This window comes from Elgaria multicarinata, chromosome 6, assembly GCF_023053635.1.
Source record: "Elgaria multicarinata webbii isolate HBS135686 ecotype San Diego chromosome 6, rElgMul1.1.pri, whole genome shotgun sequence".
NCBI classification, from domain to species: Eukaryota; Metazoa; Chordata; class Lepidosauria; order Squamata; family Anguidae; genus Elgaria; species Elgaria multicarinata.
In genome coordinates, this window is record NC_086176.1 from 98,960,562 (window position 1) to 98,978,810 (window position 18,249).

At 43.7% G+C, this 18,249-nt stretch overlaps 1 protein-coding gene across 3 annotated transcripts in view; it reads left to right on the forward strand.

The window, feature by feature from the left end:
• LIFR (LIF receptor subunit alpha) overlaps positions 1-15,770 on the forward strand; it is a 114,907-nt gene extending 99,137 nt beyond the window's left edge. For all 3 annotated transcript variants that reach the window (XM_063128136.1, XM_063128137.1, XM_063128138.1), the window contains exons 16-20: positions 77-244; positions 2,741-2,893; positions 4,975-5,068; positions 6,781-6,856; positions 8,160-15,770. In XM_063128136.1, the coding sequence (XP_062984206.1) occupies positions 77-244; positions 2,741-2,893; positions 4,975-5,068; positions 6,781-6,856; positions 8,160-8,801 (1,133 nt within the window). In that variant the 3' untranslated portion in view covers positions 8,802-15,770. The remainder of the gene's footprint in view (positions 1-76; positions 245-2,740; positions 2,894-4,974; positions 5,069-6,780; positions 6,857-8,159) is intronic.
• The last annotated feature ends 2,479 nt before the right edge of the window (positions 15,771-18,249 follow it).

The following is an 18,249-nucleotide window of genomic DNA, read 5'->3' on the forward strand; positions in this document are numbered from 1 at the left end:
TGTATTTTTATGGTCCAAGTATCTTCTTCTTTTTTAACAAAATCTATCTTTTCTTTTGTATTTGCTTCCTATCCAGATCCAATAGTTGCACCTCTTTGTAACGTGGAGATTGCCACCTCAGATTCTGTCTTAATAAAATGGGACGACATACCTGTCAAAGATCTCCGGGGCTTTTTAAAAGGCTATGTGCTTCAGTTTGGCAAGGGAGAGGAAGGCATCGCAAAGCCAAAGGATTTTGAGCCAGGTAAATGATACTATTTGACCATCTCTTATCACTTGCAAAATATGATTCTTAACAAACCATGGGCCTTCCTAGACCTGCCGGCTTACGCCGGCAGGGAGGCGGAGCCGAGGCGTGCTAATGTTAGCGCGCCTCCCCCACGCTTCCAGACGGCGCAGCCGCAGGGAGGACGCAAGCCCTGCGGCGTCCGCCTTTTTTTTTTTTAAAGGGGCCGCGGGTGGCCCGAAGACTCCGGGAAGGTAAGTCGCTTTTTTATTTTTATTTTTAAAACCCGGGGGGGGTGAAGGTTGGGAGGGGGGGGTGGCACGGGGGGAGGGCGGGTGCGATTGCGCCACCGCCACCCGAGCAAGCAGCCGAGCTGCGCTTGCCCGGGATGGGGCGGCATTGCCGGGGCAAGCGCCGCTCGGCTGCTTGCTCGGGCGGCAAGCGGCACGATTGCACCCGCCCTCCCCCCGTGCCACCCACCCTCCCATCCTTTGCCCTCCCCTTTCTTCCCCCCACCGCCGATGGGCACAGCGCTCCTATGAATGCTGTGCCAGGTCCGCGGCTTTTTGCGGCTCCTCACGAGTAAGCGAGGTGCTGCGAAAAGCCGCGGAAGTCTCCACACTTCCCCCAGCCCCGGCCTGAGGCCGGAGCTGGGGAAAAAGCATGCCATAAGCGACTTAGCTTATGGCGCGCTAGACCAGGCCTCACTGTGGCCTGCCGCCGGATTCCCCTGTGCGTCATCTGGACGCACAGCAGGGAAACCAGGTTGGAAGGCGCGCTAAGGCCTGGTCTAGCAAGGCCCCATGTTTCAAAAAGGGCTGCTGTCTGGTGATATTCACTGTAGAGGTAGAAATATGCATAACAATCCTCAGCTCGTGTGGCAACAAAACTTTTCATTTGAGGACCAGAGCAAGTCACTGGGCTGCTGCTGAAAATGTTGCTTTATATGCGCCTGAGTATCCCTCCCCCACTGTGACATTTACAAGTGCTTATTACAAGAAGCAATATCATCACATTTTGAATCGCCATGGCCCTGCTAATTCCTGTGCAGAACGAGGTGGTAGTGTCCAACGTGATGGTAGTGTCCAATCCAATAAGAAGTCATAAAAATTACTGCAAGGTGTATATGTAACATGTGGTGAGATGCTATTTTTTTGCGCCTTGCCCCTGACAAATTTAACTTGTTCTTTAGCCATGCTACTCTAGTTCAGTTGGATAAATGACCACATTTTGATTGCTTCTGGGTCAGGACCACATACAATCTCTGATGCGTGATTGTATGTAGCATATACTACTGATGCGCACAAGTGCAGCTGGGCAATGGTGAATCACCACAGAAAAAGAACCTTGACACGATATTACATACCAGGCTTCCCCAACCTGCACATTCCACAGTCATAGTGTTAATTCCTGCTTTTTACTCCACTTTCATAATGATTTGATGCAAGGTGTAGATCTGGCCCAGGTGCTCTTCAGATGTGTTGGACTACAACTCCCAGTACCCCCCAGCTGCATGGCTGGCTGGCAGATTCTGGGGATTCTGGTCTGGCACATCTTGACGGCACCAGGTTGGGGGAGGCTGGTACATACCATCCAGATGACTTTTCTACGGAGGTTTTTTTGTGTATGTGTGCAATGGTAATGTAGAGGAGAGGGAGATGAAAGAAAGGAAAGCTTATGACAAACTGCACATGCACACCACTCTGTGCCATTGTGGGTCCGTATTGCATTGGTTCCCCTTCAGATAAAAGGCCAGGCAACTGAGGACCCCCAAATCTGGGGAGTAATTTGGAGAAGGAGATTTTTGGAACCATCCTGCATTTTTCGGTGTCAGTCAAATGCATGTAAACAGGGCCAATTTAGTGGCCAAACATCAAAATGGGATCATGCTGATCATCCCCTCCAGGTGGCTTGCCAAAGAGGCAAGTTGCTGCTGCATTTTTAGCAATGTGTGCATTAAGGGGCTGGAGCATCTCCCCTCTGAGGGAAGGTTACAACAGCTGGGATTGCTTAGCCTGGAAAAAAGGAGGCTAAGGGGAGACATGATAGAAGTGTACAAAATTCTGCATGGCGTGGAGAATGTGGATAGGGAGACATTTTTCTCGTTCTCCCATAATACTAGAACCTGGGGTCATCCCATGAAGATGACTGGTGGGAGATTCAGGACAAATAAAAGGAAGCTGATGGTTATGTGCTACCTCCAGTATCCAAGGCAGTAAGCCTGTGTGCACCAGTTGCTGGGAAACATGGGTGGGAGGGTGCTGTTGTACCATGTCCTGCTTCGTTGGTCCCTGGTCGGCAGCTGTTTGGCCACTGTGTGAACAGAATGCTGGACTAGATGGACCCTCAGTCTGATCCAGCAGGGCTCTTCTTATGTTCTTAACCTCCCCGTAAAGCTCATTTTACCAAATACCACGTCAGTCTGTTCTTATGGCTAATATGTTTTGCTTGCCAATTCTTACTGTTTTATTCTTATTCTCCCCATTTCTTTTCCCTGTGGTTTTATTTCACCAGGCCACCGAGTAACAAACATTTCGGACCCAAACCAAAAAACGTTAAAAATCTCAAGCCTTCAAGGGAAAACCAGCTACCACCTGAATTTGAGAAGCTACACGGCAGGAGGACTTGGGCCTGCCAGGAACTTGTATGTGGTTACCAAGGAGAATGGTCAGTGGTCCGTGCATTTGTAGGTTGGGGTTGGGGATGATGGTGACCAGTTGGCACTATTGGGAGAATGGCATGGTGCCCAGTACAACATCACTACATTCTGGAATAGCCGTTAAATCTATTAAAATGTGAAAGCTGTGTTTGCTCAGCATCATCAGTGTAAGTGGCACTCTGTAGAATTTCTGACAAAAGTGGACGGGTTCCTGTCCCAAGGACCTTACAATCTAATACGGGCAGTGAGGGAGACAATAGGGGACAGGTGGGAGAGAGCACAGTTGCATATACTTAAGGTTGATCACAGTTCGGTGTTGAGTATTAAGCCAAAAGCTGCGCAGAAAAAGTGGCTTTTGAGGAGGAATTTAACAGAGGAGAAAGTAGTAGAGATCATACATGCTCTGTATAAGAGATGTCTTTGTTTATGGGGTGTCTAATGTAATGATTGTGGCCACCAGTTCTTGGCATCCATCAGGGTATTTCCCTCTCCTGATTTCTAATTTATTCCTGAATATATATATATATATATATATATATATATATATATATATATATGAGTCCTGCGTGCTTCAAATTGATCACTATTTGCTTTCAAAATAGTGGTTTTGTGTATTGGACCTCAGATTCACCGCTGCCATTATTTCATTTCTTGGGCAAGTTACTCCCTTGGTGTATTTTTTTTCCGTCTCAGCAGTTTTCCTTCTGCTAAATTAGTGCCTTGTGACCAACCGTGACCACCCTGTCAGCCATTTAATGAAGGGGTGATTCCCCCCTCCCCATGGCAGCCATTTTGTGAGCGTTTCCATGACATGCTCACAAAATTCCAAATGTGTCCAACAATCCAAAAGGGCCGGAGTTCCCTGCTCTGTATTGATATTGAAAAGCTGTAAGTCCTGTTTAGGACAGAAGGCTGAGAAATAACTTAACAGTCCAGGAAAGTTTGATAAATGCTCCATCCAATATAGACAGAAAAAGCCCACTGAGTGTAAAACTGTCCTCTGTATTAAATACACACACACACAGAGAGAGAGAGAGAGAGAGAGAGAGAGAGAGAGAGAGAGAGAGAGAGAGAGAGAGATTTGTCCATAAGCTTTCTACTTTGCATCCAGAACTCTATAGTTTATATTACTGGAATATAAAGTTTAAGCAATGGACTTCTGTGGAGGAGTTGTTCTCCAGATGATTCGTGTGTGCAGGGCCGGCGCCAGACTATATTGCGCCCTAGGCAGGCGCGTTCTGAAGCTGCCCCCCCGCTCGCTCACTCACCGCCCCCTCACTCGCCTGCCCACCCGCTCGCTCACTCACTCACTGCTCCCCTCGCCTGCCGCGCCCGCCCGCTCGCTGCTCCGGCTCCCCCCTCGCTCACATGCTCCGGCTCCCCCCATCGCTTGCCCACCGCCCCCGCTCGCTCGCTCACCGCTATGCTCCCCCCTTGCTCGCCCACTCACCGCCCGCTGCCTCCCGCTCCCGGCTTTGAAGCCAGGACGCTGGGGTTGGGGGGCAGGGCAGAGGCTTTGAAGCAGTGCGCCTGGAAGTGGCTTCCTGGCGCGCCGTACTGAATCCTCCGCCTCCAACCCCAGCATCCTGGCTTCGAAGGAGCCGGGACGCTGGGGTTGGGCAGAGGCTGGGGCGGCAGCTTTGGAACAGCACACCCGGAAGCCGCTCTAGGAGAGCAGCTTCCGGGTACGCTGTTCGGCGCCCTCGTTTGCTTGGCGCTCTAGGCGGCCGCCTAAGTTGCCTCTATGGCAGCACCGGGCCTGCGTATGTGTGTGTGTGTGTGTTTAGGTGGTTCATTTGAGTTCTAGTAGTGGCCATCTCTCAAGAATTGGGCAAATAATTCTAGCAGGTAATGCTTAGAATAATGCAGTAGTTTAGAATGTTTTCAGTGCATAGGCAGCAGGTGGGAAATATGCCATTTTCATCAGTCAATAAGCTATATAACAGGCGATCAGCCATTTCTTGGGAAATTTGCTTAAGTTTTCAAGCCACTGTAGGAAGTCTGCAATTTGGACCTGTGTGACTAACAAACAAGATTGGCTATTTCAAATATCGCTGTCTTATGAGTTTTTGTCTGTTAATTTTTTCAGCTGTGGGATTAATCATTGCCATCCTCATCCCAGTGGCCATTGTTGTTGCATTGGCAGTAGTGACCAGTATCTTTTGCTACCGGAAGAGAGAATGGTAACTATAATTGCATTCAGCAAACTTTTTGTCTTGGATGATGTTGTCCGTTAAACCCTTGGTGCTATATAAAACTGAAACAGGGAGATGAGCAGTGAAACTAAATGGATATTACACAGCCCAAGAGGTACATTCTTGTAGGAATGGAGGAGAAATACCTTCGTATCACATTTTGACATGAACTTCCCTAATTTCACATGTTTAAACAAATATATAAAAAAACTGAAACTAAACTATGTTTTGAAATTTGCACCTCTTGAAGTTTCGCAGAGTTCTCAAACAACATTCAAAAATGCATTCTACTAGGAAAACTGCTTGCAAAAAAAAAAAATGTACGTATTAGGCAAAGTTTGGGACAAAAATGCATGTATTAGGAGAAATGCATCCAAAAACGCATACAGATTTTCACCTTAAAAAAAAAAAAAAAATCTCAATGTTCAGGATGAATTGAATTTAAGATTAGAAAAATGAGAAAGCGAAATTGACAGGTTCGTCTTTCCCTGCATTGTTTCACCCCAATACATTATCTGGCATTGGGAGGGATTTTAGAGCACATCTCTTGGATTCATGCGGCTTCATTCGTGCACTCCAGTTGGGAGAATTATGCAGTCAGGCCAGCCTCTTGTTTCTCTACCTTTTCTCATATTCATTGTACCAGAAAGGGGGATCCACACAGGTTTGATTGGCCTTGGCAGCCCACCAACATTTGTGGTTGCTAACTACTCTGCCTCTCTCCCAGAGGTTGGCCTTGTCTGTGATTATTAGTATTGTTGTTGTTGTTGTTATTATTTATTACATTTATATACCGCCCCATAGCTGAAGCTCTCTGGGTGGTTTACAAAGATCAAAACACTGAACATTAAAAACCAATATACAAAATTTTAAAACCATAAAAAGCATAAAAACAGAACAGATAATATCCATTTAAAACAACTATTCTGGGTCAGTTAAAAACTCAACAAATGCTGTTAAATGCCTGGGAGAAGAGAAAAGTCTTGACCTGGCGCTGAAAAGATAACAATGTTGGCGCCTGGTGAGCCTCGTCAGTGAGATCGTTCCATAATTGGGGGAGGGCACCACTGAAAAGGCCCTCTCCCTTGTTGCCATCATCCGAGCTGCCCTCGGAGTAGGCACCTGGAGGAAGACCTTAGATACTGACCATAGTGTGATGTCACACTAAATTTTTCTGAAGCCCAGGGTGACCATGGGGGAAATCTCCCTCTGCTCTGGGGGCTTCCTCTCTCTAGCGCCAACCCTTGCAAAGTCTCAGAAGGCTGTGTGATGTCTCTTGTTGCTTTCTGGGGCTGTCACAGACCTTTCTCTGAACCTCAGAAATGATCAAAAGCAGCAAGATGCCTTCTAGTCCACTCAAGCCCTTTATGTAAAGTTTAAAAGCAGTGGGCGGGGTGGGGACTGGGGAAGCTCAGCACTTTATTTAAGAAAAGTAAGCCAAACCCTCCACCCCTTAAAGCTCACTGAATTGTGTCCACCCACAGTAACCTTTAGAAACTTCCAGTTCCCGGGGGATGGGAGAGCCAAAATTATTGGTTAGGGTTGAAATATAAATGGCATGCTGCATTTTTAAAACTGAGATGCTGATGCCATGACAGGAGAAAGAAATCAAAACATCACTGTAATTATGATGCACAGGATACTATATAACAAATTGGTGGAGATTCCTGATATTAACGTCCGTGTTCTTCTTTCCAAAGGATTAAAGAAACTTTCTATCCTGACATTCCAAACCCTGAGAACTGCAAAGCTTTGGAGTTTGCGAAGGATCCAGAGGTAATTGTTCAATTTCTCCATTCTGTTACTTGATTAGAAGGTGTTTGGGAGATGTAAGTAGAGGGAGCAGGAATTGAGGAAATCTCTGTGAGTCCAGTTTTAGTGTTGAAGGACATTGTGCTCGATTTCACATGAGATTGTTCATGATCATGATGAGCTGGAAAAGATGGCGTCAGCTCTTGAGGAGATGGAGGTAGGAACAGAAAAGACACCTAAAAGGAATAAGGTACAATGGCCTGGCCTAAAGTACAGAAGGACCATAGCTGAGTGGTAGAGCACATGCTTTGCATGCAGAAGGTCCTAGGTTCAGTTCCTGGCATCTCCACATAAAGCTGGTGAAACCTCTGCCTGAAACCGTGGAGAGCTGCTGCCAGTCAGCGTCACCAATACTGGGCTAGGGTCTGACTCAGTATAAGGCAGATCTGGAGACTTGGATTTTTGATGAGGCCAAACATTGATCACTCTATGTTAGAAAAATTGTTCTTGATATTTACTGATGAAAGAGTTCCTCCCCTTGTTCATTGTCCTAAACTCCATTGTAACTGGTGGTGTGAAATTTAAGAACCTGAGAAGTGCCATGGTGGATCAGACCAAGGGTCCACCTAGTCCAGCACTCTCTTCACACAGTGGCCAACCAGCTATCAACCAGGGGCCAACAAAGCAGGACACGGTGCATCAGCACCCTGCCACCCATTTCCTCCAGCAATTGGTGCATATAGGCTTACTGCCTTAGATACTGGAGGTAGCACATAGCCATCATGGTTAGTAGCCATTGATATCCTTCTCCTCCAGGAATTTATCCAACCCCTTTTTAAAGCCATCCAAATTGGTGGCCATCACCACATCTTGTGGTAGTGAATTCCATTGTTTAACTATGTGCTGTGTGAAGAAATACTTCCTTTTATTTGTCCTGAATCTCTCACCAATCAGCTTGATGGGATGACCCCGTGTTCTAGTGTTATGGGAGAAGGAGAAAAATGTCTCCCTACCCACATACTCCACATCATGCATAATTTTGTGCACCTCTAAATTCACTTAAATTTGCAGTGTTTAGGTTGCAGTCCTATACCCATTTACCTGGAGTAAACCCAATGAATACAATAGGATTTATTTCTGTGTAGACACATATAGAATTTAACTGTTAGCTTTATGTAAGACTAACATTTGAAAAAGACATCTGGATTTGGAATGTATTTCCTTCTGTGTATGGCAGAAGAGAAGACCTCTATATAAGAAGTCTTAAAGAAAGGAAGTTAAAACTTGCAGATGTTCATGGTTAGCTAATTTTCTTTTCTGTTTGTAGGGGAATGCTAATTCTAAAACCTTGGAGATGAATCCATGTACTCCCAATAACATTGAAGTTGTTGAAACACAGTCCTCATGCCTAAAGATTGAGGACACCGCCATTACATCACCGGTGGTGGAGGACCATCCTGAAGATGGCTTTGACTCAGAAACAGAGAGCCACATCGTTGTCTCCTATTGCCCACCGATCATCGAGGAGGAGATCTCAAATCCACCAGCAGATGAATCTGCAGGGTCTTCCCAGGTTATTTATATTGACATCCAGTCGATGTATCCGGATCAGATTAAACCGAAGGAAGAATTAGAAGTCGACTGTGTGGCTGCAGCAGGCTACAAACCACAGATGCAGCTGCCCGTTAATAGTTTAAGGAAGGTGGAGGAAACCTCATGTATAGAAGAAGAGGACTTGGACAACGCTGCAGGCTATAGACCTCAAGTGAATACACCCTCCTGGAACGCAGGCGGTCCGGATTCGCCAGGCTCCATTGAGAGCAACAACGAAAACGCCTCCTTTGGCAGCCCTTGTTCAATCAACTCCCGGCAGTTTTTGATCCCTCCCAAAGAGGATGAAGACTCTCCCAAAGCCATTAACACAGGCTGGTCCTTCACTAACTTCTTTCACAACAAACTAAACGATTAACGTTAGGGTGGTCGCAGTAGTCCCGGAAGTACGGGGTTGCTGGAACTTGCTTTAACAGCCTCGGAGACACTGTACCCCGGGTGTGTGTGTGTGTGTGTGGTTATCATTTCATTTCAGTGAAATTGAATGTTAACCTTGCTTAAGTTGCAGAGGAAATGGCAACGGTCATTTATATGGATGGCAAAGATGCTAATTCAGAGCACCTCATTTAAGGATCGGTGTTTTGGGTTAACCCTTTCTGAAGCCAAAGAACAGCAAGAGGTCTGTGTCTACCTTTCAACCGTCCGTTCTTCCCCCTGCCTGCTGCACTTTCAGTAGGGCATAACAATCTGTGTTTATGACTACTTCTATGGTTTCCTATTTTAAATAAGAGACTGGGATGGAGGGTGTGTGTATTGTTATAAGCATGGCCGGTTGCCTCAGACACAACCATGTGGATTTTTCAGAGGTATGGGTGTATGTAGGTGTGTCGAGAACTGGGCCCTTGTGGTTAAATCAAGTAGTTTTTTTAAAAAACAATTTGAAGATTTTGGGCATCCAAACACTACAGTAGCCAAACACTACAGTACTTCCACTGATTTATGTTTTTAAGGCGCTAGTCCTCAAAATCGCTCTGTAGAGCACCCTGTTGCTTAAGGCAATTCATTCCCTTTTGATGTCTGCAGGACTAAAACAGTTTGCATGGGGGATCTCCAGCTTAGGTAGCTTGCCAGTCACAGCCTCAGCTACGGCTGAGGATACTGTCTATGGTGTTCATTTTACAAGCCTGGGTCCTAGTTTCTGTACCTACTGTATAGATGAATATGCAATAGTTTTGACTCAGGGGTGCAAAAACAAGTGAAACACTGATTTTGAAATCTCAGACAGGAATAGATAAATGTTTAACTTCTAGCTTTTTTTTTTTAAAGCAATCTTATTTTTCCAATCTTTTTTTTTTAAAAAAAATAATAATATAAACATAACTGCTGTATCTCTGACCTCAAGTAATCATGCAAAGCTAGACACTTTCTCCCTGAGATGCTACTATGCTGTGGAATAATCTGCTTGTTGTTTCAAGGATCATTCAGTTATGTGAGCCTAAACCTCCAGTCTGAAGTGGTTACAGGCGCTAGGATAGATACAGGTGTAGCGCCCTGATGAACACTAGGCCTTAGTTAGATGTATGCGTTCCAAGAAACCTCTCCATCCCATCAGTGTCTGTTTCCAGGGGAAATCTACAAGCGAGACTGCCTAGGAACAGTCTTCCAAAAATCTTCTGCACATGCTCCATTTTAAAATCACCCGGACAAACTTGGAACAGTTTTCATCTGTAGTCTCCGTGGAAAATCATTATCCATGAGGCAATGGCAAGCCATGAATACTTTTAGCTATGAATCGCCATAAATGGAGTCCCCACCGCCATCTTTGAATTTCCGTGCAAATATTTCCAGGTATAACAAGTGGAGGGCAGGTCTTGCTTCTATACATATACTCTGAAAATCCTACATTGAACTGTCCTTTAAAACTGTCACCGAACATTTCAAATAGAGACCTTTGGGATACCATCAGATGGACTACAGTCTTCAAACAAAGCTAAATCAAATATCTTAGGCATTTACAATATATTTCTTGCTATTGCTAGTCTGTAATTAATTCCACACTACTTACAGAAGTGGCATTTTTAGATATATGTGCATTTGAATTGCAGCATTATTTCAGATTTCCTCATTGGCAACTGGCCCTTCAGCACTATGGATGTAGCAGATTCTTTAGAAATTAAGTTAAGAGACCATTGGGCTAGGCCTCCTTCTACTTTGAGCTCCTGAAACCTGCATGTTAGCTCAGCTGTGCTGGAGGTTTTCTTGTAAACTATGGGATGGCCCCGTGTTTTCCAGCTGCTTTCTGAGATATTTCATTTATTCTAGCTAATGCTCAGGTTTACCATATTTGGATGATCATTTTAAGATATACAGCAAACACTTGATGGACGTTTCTAGGTTTGATTTATACTATAAATCCAGTTCAAGCCTTTGTGGGCTGGATGGGGAACCACTACAGGCCACCTTTGGCTCAATATACTTCCTACCCTTATTCATATACTTCAGAAAGTGGTCACATTTTCAGAGTGCCTTTAATGTGGGGGGTTCTTCCTTCGTTACTTGAGGTGACTGGGAAACCCACTCTCGGATTCCAGTATTGATCAATATCCTTGTTATCTGTTTCAGCTGAACTGTAGTCTGTTGATCTTATTTTCAGGGACTGTAGCTGAGTTACCTACATTGGCTGATGGCAACAGCAAACGTTCCTTGAAATCTGAAGGTTGTTGTTGGTGTATTTAATTAGCAGTGTCCTTTATTTTTTTAATCTACTTTTAATACAGTTTTTCCAGGGCTTTTTCAGGAATTGGATTTGGGAGAATTCTACCACACATTTTGGTGTTTCTGTGGTAAAATGTGTGACGAAATCACCATCAATTCACCCAGTAGGAGTCTCAAATCATTTTGCTGGGTGGAAAGTAACTCATTTCTAGTTGAAGGTACTGATTTGCATTTCAAAGGAAGCTCTTTGATGAAATGCAAATGGTACCTTCAGAGAATTGCAGGGGGGAAAAACATGCAACTTTCCCTGCATTCCCCTCCCATGGTCCTGAGGTTTCCCTGGGGCTGCTATTTGTACAACAAAGCACTTGCACGTGAATGGCATTCACACAATTAATATAATATTAAAATGTTGCAAAATACACCCCCAATCCAGTTGAACTGAATTAGGGTGACCATATGGAAAGGAGGACAGGGCTCCTATATCTTTAGCAGTTGCATAGAAAAGGGAATTTCAGCAGGTGTCATCTGTATGCATGCAGCACCTGGTGAGATTCCCTCTTCATCACAATAGTTCAAGCTACAGGTGCCCTGTCTTCTTTTGTATCTGGTCAAGAGAGCAGGGCTCCTGCAGCTTTAACTGTTGTGATGAAGAGGGAATTTCACCAGGTGCTATGTGCATACAAATGGCCCCTGCTGAAATTCCCTTTTCAATACAACTGTTAAAGGTAAAGGAGCCCTGTCCTCCTTTCCATATGGTCACCCTAACTCAATCCTTGACCAACTTATCCAATTCAATTGAAGTCAATACAAAAACAGTGCCTACAGGACTACTTTGGGGCACAGTACAAGTATTCTTTGAACTAGTTTGTGAAATATTGGGGAGGGGGGGGATTAAAATGTTCCTCTAGTCTTCCATGCCAAGTTTTTATTCTTTTTGAGGTGCTATTTAACTTTGGTAATCAGCATCAATAGAAATCCTGAAGCCTTGGTCTATGCTTCATGCAAGGCCTTAATTCTCTTGCCTTCTGTCCTTAAAAGTTCTCTAGTTTCTGAAGAATGTGTTAGATAGCAAAACCAAACCAAAACCAAACCAAAGGACTGAATTGGAATACTTGTTTTTTCTAGAGCACTTCTGAGAAGCATATTTCTATATAATCTGCTGCACTTATTTCAGGGGGTAGGGGCAATTGTATTCCGAAATTCCTTTTGTTAACTCTTTAAACTTTTTAAATATAATACAGAATACCATTCAGTAAAATTCTAGAGCTTCTATTGGCTTTTTAGTATGTTTGTTTTTGAGCCATATGTCTTATAGGGGTTTTGTTTTTTGTTTTTGGTTAAGAATTTACTTTGAATGGCACTATGAGAAAACCATATCTTTGTTACTTTGTGTTGACTAATGGGGAGGGAAGGGACTGTGAATCCAGTTTGGGATAGTTGTTGTTTGAAATGGCATTTTTGAAGTGTTTAGGATGTACATTTTTAGTAACCTGCATATGATATACCTCACAAAAATGATTTTATCAGATGTAGTAAGCTATAATTTTGAAAACAACGTTGTGTGCTTTCACCCCCCACAGATTGCTTTCTTCCCTTTTATGTAACCATCTTGGGTTCATTTTGCAATGTGGCACAATCCATTTGCCTCTCAGTTCTGGGCAACCGTGAACTGGGCAACAGCGGAGACTATTCAAGAGAGGTGGGGCAGTACATTCCGCCACTTAACACTTGCAAAACTTTTGGGCTGCCCTTACTACTGTAAGCAGGAGGGGCTACACCAATGTGCATTATACCTCTGATTGTTTATTATTGCCTACTATTTTTAGAGTGTACCATCAGAAGTTGCCCAAGAGTATTTCTGGCCTGGATGTCAACATTCATGGAAACTTCAGCCCATTACTGGTTTCTGCCTCCCAACAGGGTAGAGAAGAGGCACTGTAGGGCATCCACACAAGCTGTTCATTTACTTGGCAGACATCTAGGCGTTCACTAGCTGGGAGGAAGTGTTTGGAAAAAGGCTTGTCTGCCTGTCTTTCTCTTAGGGCATGTCTAGACCTCCTGGTGTTCCGGGAGGGAGCGGGGAGGATCTCGTGATTTTCTGATCATGAGATCCTCCTCCTCAGTCCACACACAGCTGCATCATGCCTGTTGTGGCAGCCATTTTTTAAAAAAAAACAGCTGGAGTGCATGAGCGCTCCAGTGAAAATAAAAAGGTAAATAAAGAACAACCCGCTCCCCTCCGCACTCCTGATGGGCACGGAGTGCTAGAAGAGCTCCATGCTTTGTGCCTGGTTCCCAGTTCCTGGCGTTTACTCGTGAGGAGCAGGGACAAAACCGGGATAGCTGCCCACAACTCCTGCAGTCTCGGGACAATCCCGAGACTGCGGGAACAGTCTGGGATTAAAGCTGTCCCAGTTATCCCGGGGAAATGCAGGGATCTTCCCTCCCTGCCCCCGGGATCCCCTGTGCGTCATGTCGATCCCCAGGAGAACAACTGTTGTAGACATGCCCCTAGATGCTTTCTGTACTTGGCTACTAAAGATGGCTACTAAAATGCTACACAAAAAGATGTGGAAGCTGCCATAGAGTTGCATGCAGATTATTTTGCAACTCATCTCTTAGAGCAGAGTTGGGCAACTTGTGGCCCTCCAGATGTTTTGGCCTACAACTCCCATCAGCGCTAGCCAACATAGCCAATGATGAGGAAGTTGTAAGCTTAAAACATCCAGAGGACTACACGTTGCTCACCTGTCTTAGAGGTTTCTCCTGTATGGAAATGAAGAAGGAAAGGGGAAATAGGAAAGAGGTAACTTCCGCTCTTTCAGAAAAGCCCTACTGAAAAAGTTGATTTCCCCAGAAGTACTCTGCTGGGCAGTATCCGTTCAGCTCAGTAGGGCTTGTTATATATTGCACTCAAGATTTAATGTAAACATGTCTCTTTAGCGCTTTGGGCCACTAAAGGTCATGAGTTGTGTCCATAGATTTCAATTACATTGTGAACCATGGGGTCGCTGTGTTTCAACACTTGCTGTTTAGATTGTGCTTGTGGGGTGGATTAGCTCGTCATTGGCGTGTTCAGATGTAGAAGTATAAAAACAAACCCTTAAAAGGGGAACAAATTTCAGAGCACTTATAAGAGTGGTTTTCAAACTATGGTTCCTCAAGTTAAAATATCAGCTATTGTGGTGGGCAAGGTTCCCTGAAGATCCGCTATTGATATTCCTGGCAATGGCTGTGCTCCCAATTCACATGGGGTGATACCAAACAGGGATATGCTCTGAGCGAACTGAGAACAACCCTGGCCATTAAAATATGCCACAGGATTGTCTACAAGGCTCACAGGGGTTCCTCGGCAGATCTGTCAATGTGGAACGCGTTTGCTAATGGGTCGGCCATTTGCAAGCCACTGCCTTGCACCAATGTCAGTGGCACTACAGCACTGTGAATGGGTTGTGAATTGACCACTCTAAGCATAGGGAGATTTTTGAAATTCTCTCTTGATGCTTTTCCCTGTGGCTGTGTGGCCTCCTTGAGGGCTTCCATGGTGAATGTGAAATCTCCTGCAGTGAGATGAAGCAGAGACTCGAAAGACATCGGGTGGGGAGTTAGGGTGGGAGCAGAAATGGGATGGGGGTGGGATTTTTGAAGATCACTGTAAGTACAGAATTGTTACTTGTATAATACATGTTTTATATAGCTCAGTAAATTCTGATTGTTTTATTAAGAATGTAAATAGCACATTAAATATATGCAATGGATGTGAAGTTAATCTCTATGCTTTTCGAAATATTAAATGATATTATAATACTGAACAGACTGGAAAACTCAAAGTTGCCTATGTTTTGTTGTTGTTGTTATTATTACTCTGCAACCAATTTGACCATACCTAGCCTTGCTTCCTATCTGTGTAAATTGGGCTGCTATACTTGGCGATTTGCTGCCAGATGGCTCAGGTATAATTTTGTCTCCTAAGCAAACCTATATCATGTATACAAACGAATGTACTCTTTATTCTACTGTGTATATTTCAATCTCGGAGATGTCTTTTTGAAACTATTTTCAATCTCACTCTGTGCCCTCAGAGATTGGTAACTCATTACTGTCTTGTACCCCAAGAACAGAAGGGCATGCCCAATTGCGAATTTCAGGAGCTCCCAGCTGAGTACTTTAGTGCAAAATTAGTACTGTGGGTATGCATGACACCCAGACTTTCACTGACATACAGGCAATCCAATAACATGTTCCGTGCCTCCTGCTAAAGAGGAGATTGGTGCTTGTTTCTGTGCTAAATATCTTCAGTATGTGTGCACAGGGCATCTATGCATAGGGTCAGTGTATTTTGTAACCATCAATATGAGACAACCAGACATTTAGCAACTATGTATTTCCTGGTAAAATCACTTAAGTAGGCACCTAGAGTGGAGGATAATATTGGGGAAACACAATTGGGAGGAGGGAGTAGCGAACTGTATAAGTGATATAGTACTAAAATACGAAATTTAGCATGAACAGAAAGCCAGTTTGCCTGTCTATTTGTATGGCAATGTACTGCTTATCCCTGTAATTTGCATGTATCATTATAATTATTATTTGGCTAGAATATTGTCATGGAGTTTAATAAATGTATTTTCTTACACAGCCTGCAGAAGATTATATCTACTTTTCCTCATTCTGTTTGTGCATGTAGAATCTTCTCAATTCATGCTGGTCTCAGCGGGAGAGTAATAGCTAACCTCAGAAAGCTCAATAAATTTGTCGTAGAAATAATATCTTCCTATTGTAATATCATATCTCTAGACTGAGTAATTTCAAGCAGGTTCTACCCCACGCCTTTCTAGCCCCCCCAAAAACAAACAAAGAAACCACTTTATTTTTGTTTAGTTACCAAGTATAGAGAATTGACTGAAAGTAGGTTTTGGACAACTTCCAGAAATTTAGAATGCTGAAATAAATGATCACACTTGTATCTTTTCCTCTGAACTTCATCTCAACTTTATCCTTACAATAATTGTATGCGGTAGGTTAGACAGAGTGCCTGAGTTTCTCCCTATATCTTCAGTGGAGGGGGAGGGGGTTGTGCCTAGAGCTTCCCTTCCCAAGACTAGTGTGCCACACTCACTAATCTACATCCATAAGCATTCATCTGACATAACCAGCTTGCCCAGTTCCATTTCCTCTTCCACACTTCCAGGGGGAATGTTTGAAAAGGGCTATAAGAGCTCCTTTAGATGAGCATTTTATAGCACGCTCGTGACGGGACACTCATGGATATTCGTGGGTCACTTTGATGATGCAATGAGCCTCCTGCCCAGTCTGCCGCTGCTACTGGTGTTTGTTTTTGTTACAAAAGAAGTCTCCGAAAACCCAACTCTTCTGAACTATAACAATATCTCTCACTATTTCCTGCTGTGTGCAAGAGAGATTGCGCTATAAATCACCCACTAGAGGGCTCTGTCCCACTAAACCGCATGGGCCATGTGGTTGCTGCTTTCTTCCCCATGTGATTCTGCTCATTCCTATTGCGGAAGAGAAGCAGGAAACAGAGCAATGATAAGGAAATGTGACTCCTCCCCCACCCGCTAGTCCATCTAAAACCCCTCATAGTTGCTTGCCTAAGGCAACTCACTATGATTCAAGACTCAGCAGGGATTTGAAGCCCAGGAAACTGGTCTGGTCTGGGGAAGCTTGAATTGCATAACTAGCCTTATTCAAGGCTCTGGAGCTGGCCAGGAGTTGCCCACAGATTTCTGGATCCTTAAATGGATCCTTTTGGAGTCATTTTCTGGGTCCAATAACTGAGCTATGACTTGGAGAAAAATAGACTTAAGATTTATAGGTGAAGAATGTTTTTAAACAAGATCCTGTACATTTCAAGCTGTTGAAGAAAACTTCTCACCAAAATGCTGTTCGATTTGTAATACATTCATGTATTGGAAGCTGCACAAATGTGTATTCTGAATTGGGTAACCATGAACGTTGGCAAGCTCACTAAGCTATGAGCTTATGTTACCCTTTGCAGAACATGAAGTCTGGCTGTTGATTTCCAGGTTTTTTTCCTTGGCTTTCAGAGCCTCTCCTGGCGACTCCATCTAAAACCACTGTTCACACTGCAATCCTGATGACTTAAAAATGGAATAAAACCTTCCAAGTCTTGTCTTGAAATATTCCTGTACTTCATAGCATCCCATTGATCATTCAACATTGTAGTTATACTTCTGAAATTAATCCACACATCTTCAGTTATACCTAAAGTTCCTTTGCCCCGTTTGTTAGTTTTGTTTTTAAAAAAAAGGAAAGAAGAGACTTGATGCCAAAGTATAATAGTATAGCACAATTTAACAGCTTTTCAATACTTTCAAGCCAGTAAAGCTCCATTAATGTACATTTTCAGCTGTCTAAATTTACTTTTCCCCACCTCCAAAACAGACAGATTGTAAAACCAGTTACATTTCACAAATATTTTCACTGAAACTGTAGAATTAGCAAATTGAAAACTTCCTTGCCCCACTACACTTTTCTCTCCTCTGGGGGTGGGAAATGTACATGCTAAACTGTGTCAGAAACATAATCCTTTTGCAAAATTATCTAGCTGACCAATGCTGCAGCTGATACTATATAAAAATATACAAGTACAAAATTAGTGCTATAAAATGTGGTGGTTGGTCTTCATTGCTTGTAATTAAAAAAGTAGAGTTTTTAAATAGAACCTTTCTCTTCAGCAAACAGCATGATCTGGAAGGGAATTTAACTTTTGTGTATTTTACATTAGGATGGAACGGAACTGTAAATCGTTATTTTTTTCTGTAGAATTACAACTTGTGTCTGGAGTAGAATAATGGATACATAAATACAGCTCTTTCAAAATACGCCACTCCGTTTGCTGGATGCTACAGTCATTGTGCCACTACACGCTGGAAAGGTTAGGAGTGTCAACACTGCTCCTTCAGTTAGAAAGAAGTTCTTTGTGAAGCATAGCACAGTCATTCAGCTACTCATGACATCATATATATATATTTGTAAGTTGGACTGATGCAGAACCTTCTCTGTCGGCCAACAACATGTTCCTTCAAAGCCTCAATATCACTGCAAAATACCAATTCCTTCACTATGAGATTTATGTCTGGATGTTGGACTAAAGAGCTAAGAGG